The 11873-nt window shown below is 37.5% G+C and overlaps 1 protein-coding gene across 3 annotated transcripts in view; it reads left to right on the forward strand.

Annotated features, from left to right (window-relative positions):
• Nucleotides 1-9175, forward strand: part of LOC117421483 (polycomb group RING finger protein 3) — a 147185-nt gene extending 138010 nt beyond the window's left edge. For all 3 annotated transcript variants that reach the window (XM_059025788.1, XM_034035951.3, XM_034035952.3), the window contains one exon: nucleotides 3934-9175. In XM_059025788.1, coding sequence (XP_058881771.1) covers nucleotides 3934-3981 — 48 coding nt within the window. In that variant the 3' untranslated portion in view covers nucleotides 3982-9175. The remainder of the gene's footprint in view (nucleotides 1-3933) is intronic.
• Nucleotides 9176-11873: the final 2698 nt, after the last annotated feature.

Consider the following 11873-nt stretch of genomic DNA (forward strand, 5'->3'; position numbering starts at 1 on the left):
ATGAAATACATGTTAAAAGTATAGTTTAAATGGGTTGTGTTTGCTGCCTGTTGACATGTGTTTGGTTGTGCAAAGCATTCTTCCTGAAAGTGTATGTTTTTACTTTTCTGTGCGAAGCAGAGCATCGGAGCGGAGCAGTGTAAAATCCCACTCATTGCTCAATCATATTTGAATCCGCTCAGCTCCACAGCTTTTAATTCCTCAGGTCGCTGCATTCTGCTACCTTTAATTCCCCAGTCCACTCCACTCCAGTGCTTTTAAGTATGTGGCCCACTCTTCTGCCGCTCTCTTTCAAAGGCTAATATGAATTTACCTGGCTTTGGTGGCCTTCCAAAAATGATATCTCGCTGTCAATTGAGTGTGGAGTCGCTCGCACTTTTCTCTCTTCCTCTCCCCGTTTTTTTTAACCTGGATTATTACACGTTTAATTGTGTGTCACTGAGAGGGGGTGTCAATGTCAGTACATTTCAGTAATCAAGGCAGGGACTCGCTCACTCTCTGACACTGACATACACATAGAGCAACTCCCTTTACTGATTACTGAAATGTATTTAATATCAATACAGTAATTAAAGACAAAATTAAAGAAAAGTTCAACCATCTTTTATTAATCTCTGTTTTATATTAAACCAAACCACAAAAAATGCAAAATGAAATTTTATTCAATCAGGGATTTTTTTATATTTTGTCATTTGCAGTACTGAAAGAGGCTATGCAAGACTACAGATCTGAAAAGATATGTCTACTATATACAGTATTTATATGTTGTAAAAATACTATTTGTGATTTGTTTTTTTATTGTTATTTTTCACAGCGGGTCTGGCTGGTTTCAAATTTTCTACCCGTGCCAACCCCTAAAAATAACCTCTAAGGTCTCGACACTCGCGCTACATGCAGCTAAAAGAGGACAGACATGGCGGGAGGGACAGCCTTTACTTCACTCACTCACTGATTGGGCTTCACATTTTTTTAAGTGATGTATCCTGACCATCAACATTAATGTGCACATTTACTTTATTAGGCACAACACATGCACTGCTCTGGAAATTATGGAGCGGGAGTTGGTACATGGGGACAGAGATTTCCTCGCTTCCCCTCTGCTCAACCACTTTATCCACTCAACTCCAGCTCCGGGTAAATTGGTCCCGCTCCATTCACGCTCCACCACTCTGCTCACATGCTCTGGTGCGAAGCAACTCCTTATCTCCAAAAACAAATTGCTAGATTAAATACATTCCTTCCAGTCCCCCAGGTCAGTTAGGATTTAATTATTCTGTATCTATTTCAGGATGCCTGCTTCTCACAGCAGGAGAAAGAATCAATGATTAAGAAGTGTTGTGACATTTGATCCTTCCCGGATAGTGCATGCTTACCAGAAGTATGTACTGCTGATGGAAATTTCGATTCCCCAAATGCATAGCAAGTTAGCACTCTGTTTTCAGCATTAGCATACCCCTGGTTAAAACAACAAACAATCTATTGCTGATAAAATATATTGAGAAAGATATGTACAACATATCGAAACGTTGGGCAGCTGGCTCTTTGAGCTAATATATATATATATATATATATATATATATATATATATATATATATATATATATATATATACAGTACTGTGCAAAAGTTTTAGGCAGGTGTTAAAAAATGCTGTAAAGTAAGAATGCTTTCAAAAATAGACATGTTAATAGATTATATTTATCAATTAACTAAATGCAAAGTGAGTGAACAGAAGAAAAATCTAAATCAAATCCATATTTGGTGTGAACACCCTTTGCCTTCAAAACAGCATCAATTCTTCTAGGTACACTTGCACAAAGTCAGGGATTTTGTAGGCATATAGTCAGGTGTATGATTAAACAATTATACCAAACAGGTGCTAATGATCATCAATTCAATATGTAAGTTGAAACACAGTCATTAACTGAAACAGAAACAGCTGTGTAGGAGGAATAAAACTGGATGAGGAACAGCCAAACTCAGCTAACAAGGTGAGGTTGCTGAAGACAGTTTACTATCAAAAGTCATACACCATGGCAAGACTGAGCACAGCAACAAGACACAAGGTAGTTATACTGCATCAGCAAGGTCTCTCCCAGGCAGAAATTTCAAGGCAGACAGGGGTTTCCAGATGTGCTGTCCAAGCTCTTTTGAAGAATCACAAAGAAACGGGCAACGTTGAGGACCGTAGACGCAGTGGTCGGCCAAGGAAACTTACTGCAGCAGATGAAAGACACATCATGCTTACTTCCCTTCGCAATCGGAAGATGTCCAGCAGTGCCATCAGCTCAGAATTGGCAGAAAACAGTGGGACCCTGGTAAACCCATCTACTGTCCGGAGAAGTCTGGTCAGAAGTGGCCTTCATGGAAGACTTGCGGCCAAAAAGCCATACCTCTGACGTGGAAACAAGGCCAAGTGACTCAACTATGCACGAAAACACAGGAACTGGGGTGCAGAAAAATGGCAGCAGGTGCTCTGGTCTCATGTGTCAAAATTTGAAATATTTGGCTGTAGCAGAAGGCAGTTTGTTCGCCATAGGGCTGGAGAGCGGTACACGAATGAGTGTCTGCAGGCAACAGTGAAGCATGGTGGAGGTTCCTTGCAAGTTGGGGGCTGCATTTCTGCAAATGGAGTTGGGGATTTGGTCAGAATTAATGGTCTCATCAATGCTGAGAAGTACAGGCAGATACTTATCCATCATGCAATACCATCGGGGAGGCATCCGATTGGCCCCAAATTTATTCTGCAGCATGACAACGACCCCAAACATACAGCGAAAGTCATTAAGAACTATCTTCAGCGTAAAGAAGAACAAGGAGTCCTGGAAGTGATGGTATGGCCCCCACAGAGCCCTGATCTCAACATCATCGAGTCTGTCTGGGATTACATGAAGAGAGAGAAACAACTGAGGCTGCCTAAATCCACAGAAGAACTGTGGTTAGTTCTCCAAGATGTTTGGGCCAACCTACCTGCTGAGTTCCTTCAAAAACTGTGTGCAAGTGTACCTAGAAGAATTGATGCTGTTTTGAAGGCAAAGGGTGGTCACACCAAATATTGATTTGATGTAGATTTTTCTTCTGTTCACTCACTTTGCATTTTGTTAATTGATAAATATAAACTATTAACATGTCTATTTTTGAAAGCATTCTTACTTTACAGCATTTTTTCACACCTGCCTAAAACTTTTGCACAGTACTATATATATATATATATATATATATAATGTGTGTGAACTGGAGAGGACGGCTATAGTGGAAAATTATTGACTCAAGGGAAGACTATTGTTACCGAGAGGGGGCTAAAATGCCCGAAGCCTTCCCCGAGGGGCATTTAATTTTCCATTATGGCTGAGTCTGCAGTACATATTTAATATATGAATCAGTCAAGAAAATAAGTAAGGCAAAGTTGAACAGTAAATACAACTTTATATATTTTGTTTAAATATAGCTGATAAAGCATATGTTAATAAATAAATAACACAAAATGTTCATACCGCATAGTTATCAAAGTTTTTCTCCGTCTGATTTTCTGACTGCTGCATAATCCAGTTTATACCCTGCCCGTCATGTTTTTTTCGGCGAGTTGAATTTGTTTGAATTTCAGAAAGTCAGAAAACAGTTACAGTGACGTTTTAATCACCATTTTAGTGTTTGGAGCATCTTTCTTTTGTAGTATGTTTTGTAATTCATTTTCTGTTAAGTCACAGAATCGGTGCCATTTTCTCTTGTTGTGAGGTGTGCAGGGGAGAAAGGCGTTCCTTTGAAAAGGGGTGGGACTGACCAGTGCGCCTATGATGAGGTTTTAACCAATCACAGGCCAGAATTTCCAACCACTGATTAATATATTAGTAACCTATTATGTGCTAACAAAAATTATGATTATGATGTCCTACTGTATTTGACATTACACTATTCATTCCATTGTATTCACAGAAGGCACCTCTCCTGCTGCATTACAGACCTAAAATGGACCTACTGTAGGACAGGGCGGTTGTTTTGGACCAGGACAGTGCACGTTATTCTTATGCAGAGACTATCATCCAGCACGTCATGTGACGCAAACCAGCAAACCACACACAGGAACTTCTGATGCTGTAACTGTGGGGGGAAAAAACAACCTTACTTTGTCCTCTGTGTCCTAGATATGTGAAAAATTCAAGGAAAGCATATATTTATACTTTTGTACAGGAGAGAATGAAAAAGGAACCAAGACACTACTGGTACTTAGTTTACAGAAGAAAAAAAAAACACTTTACAGTTTTGTACTTTCAGACATCACTTCTTTCTTTGCTGCAAACCTACCAGGCTTTATATTTTTTACACCCAAACCAATTTGAAACAATCGGATGAGGTGAAGAAAAGAAGAGGAGGTGGAAAGTTTTTACCAATCAATTTTCTTTCAGGTTTCACTTTGTAAGTCTTGGAGCACAGAAAGTATATATAGATATATAAAATAATTTCTAAGCTGTTTTTTTTCAGTTGTGTATCGTCTTCTGGCAGTTTTTTGGTTCAATTTCTTACTTTGAGTCAATTTGTGAATATGCTGAGTTTAATATTTTTTGTGTAGTTATTTATGTTCTATATACCAATCTTGTATATAAAAGTCATTAGGAGGGCTTTTGAGAGATGTGTTATCATGGTTTCCATGAGCTATACTGGGGCTACATTTATTTATGTAGGTCTAAAAAATGGAACATGAAATGGGGGGGTGGGGTGGGCGAGGTGCATCTTCACATATTTAAAGAAAAAATGTTTACTTACAGTAGAATTTTATTCATAAAGACAAATCCAGTGGTGGAAGCCACACTAATGTGTCTATAGCTAAATAAGGTCTTTTTTGCCATTTATACACTTGTAATGCCACCAGGTGTCCTATATTTCATGAGGCAAGCTGTTTGACTGTTTAATACTGAATTAATGATGCTGACGGTGATGAGAAAAACAAACATGTGTTATCAAAAATTATTTTGATATTTATAACTATTATAAAGGAATACATTACATTACTGAAAGGAGCTGAGAGATGTAAACAAATGAATCAATCTCTTCAGTTCTTGAAATGTTGAATTTATAATGAAGTGGACGCCTGTTTTGATATCATGAATTGCATGTTTGGCTTATGAAATTCTTCAGATGACTTTGAATCTAGATACCAAAAAATGTGCTTGGTGGTTCTTGATATGAATCCATTACGACCCAGTATAAATAAACAAACAAAAATGCCACAGTTTCTAATATGTAATTGTCTGCTATCGAAAATGTATAATATTGTCAATTTAATATGAACAAAATAGTATCCATATTAAATGAAAATTACAGTTCAATAATTTCATTCAAATGTTCTGTAATTTGTACTGAAGGTGAAATCTCGTTGATTGGTGTGTTTTTGGTGTGCTTTGTTTACACCCAGAACTAACTAAACAGCATACAAAATGACTAAGAACTGATTTGGTTGCAAACTCTGCAGCCATGCATATCCCCTGTTAGGACTGCAGTAGCAAAACACCCCACTTTTGATAACGGTTCACAACTACCATGTATTTACTATTGTTTAAGCACAAACCTGTTGAGGTGCAATGCATATCTCATTTTATTGGTTCACTGGCAATATTCCCGGTTGCTATTAACTGTTCCAAGCAGCACTTTCTGGTTTAAATGTGCTATGTTACCACTAAGCAATTAAAAAATAGTAATTGTGTTAGCAGATGTGGATTTTCTATAAAAGTCCAGTTTGCTACAAGTTCTGGGTAAAACAACCATGCTCAAAAAATGGGCGACCATTTACTGTGATGTGACTCTTGATGTTGTAAATCAAATTTTTAATAAATGAACAGAGCAATTTTTGATATCAAAATTTAGAAATCCCAGTATTGAGGGTGGAGATTCTGGTACAAACAATTATCTAATTGATTTGGTTTATCTGTTGTCAGCAGCACCACCAATGTTTTGACACGTCTTCCTTGAGATGCAAGACCATCATTTAAGGCCACTGAGCACCCATAAACTCAATAGAACTTCACATCTTCTTTTCACTGTGATTTAATCCAGTCTTAAACACACCCATTAAAAGTCATTAATTCAGTATAAGGTTAAGGAATGGCTAGTCATATTGCATGGGAGTTCAATTTTGTTGTGCAATGTAGGGTGATGCAGTTCTTTGTGATGCCATCATTTCAGTTCTTTGTGGCCCACCAACCTAACTTCAAACAATACATAGGCCAAACAAACTTTCTAATCTAAAGGATAAATGTCTTTATGATCAAATCTGCTTTTTTTTTTGTTTGTACCACACTTAATTATTTTACCAGTTCATTCAGAACTTAACTTATTTGAGGGGCATTTAAAGCTGGGAGAATAAAATTACCAGAAAAAAGCATAAGTTGCTTTCTTGAGCTGCAATGGTTAAAATTGCCATGTATTAATATCGGGCTTCCAAGGCTCCTGCTTTAAGTGCCACCTGGAAATGACAAGACTTCAATATTTTGGGAAATTGTTGGCAACTCTAAAAACCTGGTGCTGTTGTACAGTTTTTCTTTTCAAGCTGTGCAAATTTGAACAATGCTAATGTGAAACAAGACAGTTTGGGACTCCTTTGTTCTACTTTGCTATCAAAACAATTTTTAAAGAGCAAAAGAGTAACTAAAATCAGTTCCTATAAACTAGTCAAAAAATTATATTAAAATGCTGTATATTTGGGTAGCAATTGATCAGGTGGTCGCATCAACATGACTAAATGGTGCTATAACTACAGTATTCAAATCTGTTTCACAAATTGCAAAGCCTTAATTTACTGATGGATTTGTGGTGGTGAGAAAACTGTTCAGTAATGCAAAGGTGCACGCTCAGTTACTTCTATTATCTACATGAATCAGATCATAGAGGTAATATTGCACATTTTGAGTGTTGTATTTCTTGTAATTACTGGAACTGATTTTAGGTGCAGACTTGTACGGTATACTGTAAACTAATTCAACAAATCCAGGAACTTAATACATTATAAAAAATATTTTCACATTAAGAACACATCTGACACACATCCAAATGTAGGTAATTAAAGTGCTTTCTTATAACAATCATAAGACTTTTGTTTTGGGATATGTGGTGAAGTTTTTTTTTATTATTTCTGTCCTCTAAAATGAACAAACCTGTCCTCCTTCATAATAAATTTGTAAAACAAAGAGCCATTTGAGGTTGTTTCGTTGAACCAACTGAAGTGCTGAACTTGTGATTGTGGATGTGTCATGTTCTTAAACGGGTCATTTTGTTTTTCAAACTGCATCAAAAGATTTTGCTTAAGGGGGAAAGCTAAGGTTTCATAGTTCCCTACAAAAGTAAAAGGCAGTGAAAAAAATCATCTGCTGTGGTAAATATTTTAATCACAGTTACTATAGAAAGAACTTTCATTGTACAGAGGCTGGTGAAATTAAGTCTAATCAGTGCAGGTGCTAGAACTGAGCACAGTTGTGTTGCTGGCAGATGCATTTCAGCTCACGCCAATAGAGGAGATTTATTAGGATGTCTAGAGTACTTTTAACACATTCAGACCATATTCTTCCTTTAGGCTGTACACAACAGATCTTTTTTTTATTATGTTAAGCAACTTTTTCCTGACTGTGCCAGTGCCGGGAATGGAAATTTGAATTACTGTTTCTTGCCTCTATAATGAACTCCACACACAAGTTGAACTCCCGGTCTTCATATTGCTTGGTCAATAGAAACAAACGGATCTCTTTCCCAGAGATCCTCTTTGTAATCTTTTTCGGTGCCAAGTCCCATGTCACTTCCTTCATAAAAGCCCCCGTCATAGCCAGTCATTGTCCAAATTTCTCCTGCATTACACAGATAGTATAGTATAGTCACTTGTGTTTTTTGTTTGTTTTTATCAATGTTTTAAATATATACATTTTATTTTTTTTGTGCCATTCTAGCTTTCAGTTTGTGATGCTTCTTTCATTAGCGTCCTCCACTCTGGCGGTGTATTGTCCTGCTCAGTTGTAGCAGGAATCTCTGTGTTAATGCAAGGGGAGTGGCTACTACATGGGCAAAATGAACATCTGACGTCTGTAATGCTGCTACCTGGGACTCTTTTGAGACCTTTATTAAACATTATAACTTAAATGTGTCTTGCTCTCAGCCTACCTTTGCTCACTCTGTTATCTGTGGCTTCTTTCACTCACATCTAACCTACCACTCCTTTTTTCTACATCCTTTGGTATGGTTCACTTTGTGTGTGGAGTATATCATATGAGGAAAGACTAGGAAGATTACCTTCATAGGATAATGAACACCACACACCTATATCCCACCCTCCTTCCCTCTTTAAAAAAAAAACAAAACATTTGGACAGTGATACTAAATTACGTGGGGTTTTATGACGGACGGACTCTGACTTTGGCACCAAACAGGATTATAGCACAATGATCTCTGGGTAAGAGATTGGTTTGTTTCTCCTGACCCAAGCAGCATGGAGACCGGGAGTTCGCTTTGTGTGTAGAGTTCATCATTCTACGAAGAAATCATATTACAGGTAATCTTCGTTGTCTTATCTGTTTATTATCTCAGTATGTGTGTTCTGTATCATTCTATATTGCTGTTTTTACTTAAATCAGTATGCCAGGCTTACTAACTACTTTTCAACCACTGAAAAAGTTGAATTTTTGAAGAGAGTTGTGATGGGTTGTGGTCAGAAGTGATAACAGTGTCTTTGAGTTTTATGCAACACGTGTTTTACTGGTGCAAACACAAGCCTTTACAGTCCGTGCATAAACAATAACAACAAGGCCACTCTTGCCGTCTTCTTCACCAGGGCCTGGATTCGCCTCTCCCCAGTTTTCCAAACCCCCTTGGTTCTCTGGTCCGTGTAGGCGCTTAATCCTCTTGAGAAGCAAGGGTCAAAAGTAAACTCTCCGTGGTTTGTTATTGTTTTTGTAGCTCTGTTCCGTCTTGCTCCCGCACCAAACTCCTCTCACTTAACCATCACACTCGGCTACACAGTTCCCTCATATGTACCAAGACCCGCCCTGTTAATCCGCTGCAGCCAATCACTACTCGATATGACTGCTACTGAAATCTTGGGAACAATGTATTTAAAACTACATGTTAATGTGGCAGTTATCTATCTATCTATCTATCTATCTATCTATCTATCTATCTATCTATCTATCTATCTATCTATCTATCTATCTATCTATCTATCTATCTATCTATCTATCTCTATCTATCTATCTATCTATCTATCTATCTGTCTATAAAAGATAAAGAAATGTGCAATATATACTTCCCAGATGGTTTAAGCGGCAACTTAAAACTCATGGTTAATGTTTCTCAGGTCATAGATTACCTTCTCAGCTACCCTCCAGACTGTTGGCTGAGAACCTCACTTAACTATAATCACTATAATGCAGACTCAGAATGGTGGAATTGTTGGTCTTTTTTTGTCGGTTGTTTTGTCATACATATGTTGGTATTTGATTTGAAACATGGACTATTAGCATGGTGTTCCTTTTACTATGTTTTATTTATTTTACATGTATATTGTAAAAGGGTGTTGGAGCTAAAGCTCATCCAAGTTCAGTAACTTGGAGCATGTTCTGCCACACATTATTACATAACCATTTTGTTGAATAATTAAGAGTGTGTATCCATTAATAAATGCATTTAAGTCACCCTTAATGTAGTTTTCCCTCTATTCTTATGAAGACAAATAAGACCATTAAGATTAATCATTTTGGCTAAACTCAATGTTTTTTGTTTTTTCCGCTATAGACTACTGTAGTTTAACAATACATTAATCTGGTTTATCATTAGTTCATTGAATTAAAGGGGTGATAACCAATGATTTATAATAGATTATCCTACATTAGCACAAGCAAAGTATCATTGCCCCCAGTCTCTGTTCCTTGCTTGTTTAATTTAGTTCAATTCAGATTTGTTAAATCAAATGATGCATTAAAAGTTTATGTACTTACTGGGAGGCTGTGTGGTCCAGTGGTTAAAAAAAAGGGCTTATAACCAGGAGGTCCCCGGTTCAAATCCCACCTCAGCCACTGACTCATTGTGTGACCCTGAGCAAGTCACTTAACCTCCTTGTGCTCCGTCTTTCGGGTGAGACGTAGTTGTAAGTGACTCTGTAGCTGATGCATAGTTCACACACCCTAGTCTCTGTAAGTCGTCTTGGATAAAGGCATCTGCTAAATAAACAAAATAATAAAATAATAATAATGTCCTGTTTTGTAGTTTGGTTTCTCTCCAATGGTCTACTGCAATCAGACCTACAACACAGGAAGTAGTTAGGGAACCATGAAGCAGCAGCTTAAACTTTGATTCTAGAGGTCTGTTAAATACAAATCTCTGTCATTAAAAAAAATAAGTCCTTCAGCATAACAGAAGGAGCAAGTGGTCAAAGAAAAGGTAAGAAAAAAAGGTTATCACTCCTTTATGAAGCTCCAATTTAGAGATTCATATCTGAACAGAATTAGACATATGCTGGTTGAATTTAGCCATATACCAAACTAGTGGTGACTTCAAAGGAGGAAGGTTTGCTGTGCTTTTCTGATTTGGAGTAAATGTCCAGGATTAAAGATATTATAGCACTTTTGATGTTGACAATTACCATATTCCTTCGAATTTAAGACACAGCCGAAATTTCCTACCCTCAATTTGAGGAAAAAATAAAACCTCAAATAAATATGCATTTACAAAGATACATCCTCAATTATGCATATTGAGGCAGTTTGCGGCCGTCTGCTATCACACAGAACATTACAGTCATGTGCTGCTTCTCATTTCCAGTCCTGACTACTCACACCTGTTTTTCTCCCAATTTGTGAACTGTGGTAATGCTTGGAATGTCGAAAAATATGGGGGTTTGACCAGCATTTCCAATCTGTCCAAGCTGGTACTACAGACGTGCTCAAATTTGTTGGTACCCTTACAGCTCATTGAAATAATGCTTCATTCCTCCTGAAATGTGAAATTAAAAGCTATTTTATCATGTATACTTGCATGCCTTTGGTATGTCATAGAATAAAGCAAAGCAGCTGTGAAAAGAGATTAATTATTGCTTATTCTACAAAGATATTCTAAAATGGCCTGGACACATTTGTTGGTACCCCTTAGAAAAGATAATAAAGAACTGGATTATAATGATATTTCAAACGAATTAGTTTCTTTAATTAGTATCACACATGTCTCCAATCTTGTAGTCAGTCATTCAGCCTATTTAAATGGAGAAAAGTAGTCACTGTGCTGTTTGGTATCATTGTGTGCACCACACTGAACATGGACCAGAGAAAGCAAAGGAGAGAGTTGTCTGAGGAGATCAGAAAGAAAATAATAGACAAGCATGGTAAAGGTAAAGGCTACAAGACCATCTCCAAGCAGCTTGATGTTCCTGTGACAACAGTTGCAAATATTATTAAGAAGTTTAAGGTCCATGGAACTGTAGCCAGCCTCCCTGGGCGCGGCCGCAAGAGGAAAATTGACCCCAGATTGAACAGAAGGATAGTGCGAATGGTAGAAAAAGAACCAAGGATAACTGCCAAAGAGATACAAGCTGAACTCCAAGGTGAAGGTACGTCAGTTTCTGATCGCACCATCCGCCGCTTTTTGAGCGAAAGTGGGCTCCATGGAAGAAGACCCAGGAGGACTCCACTTTTGAAAGAAAAACATAAAAAAGCCAGACTGGAATTTGCTAAAATGCATATTGACAAGCCACAATCCTTCTGGGAGAATGTCCTTTGGACAGATGAGTCAAAACTGGAGCTTTTTGGCAAGTCACATCAGCTCTATGTTCACAGACGAAAAAATGAAGCTTTCAAAGAAAAGAACACCATACCTACAGTGAAACATGGAGGAGGCTTGGTTATGTTTTG

Source organism: Acipenser ruthenus, chromosome 1 (assembly GCF_902713425.1).
Source record: "Acipenser ruthenus chromosome 1, fAciRut3.2 maternal haplotype, whole genome shotgun sequence".
Lineage (NCBI taxonomy): Eukaryota > Metazoa > Chordata > Actinopteri > Acipenseriformes > Acipenseridae > Acipenser > Acipenser ruthenus.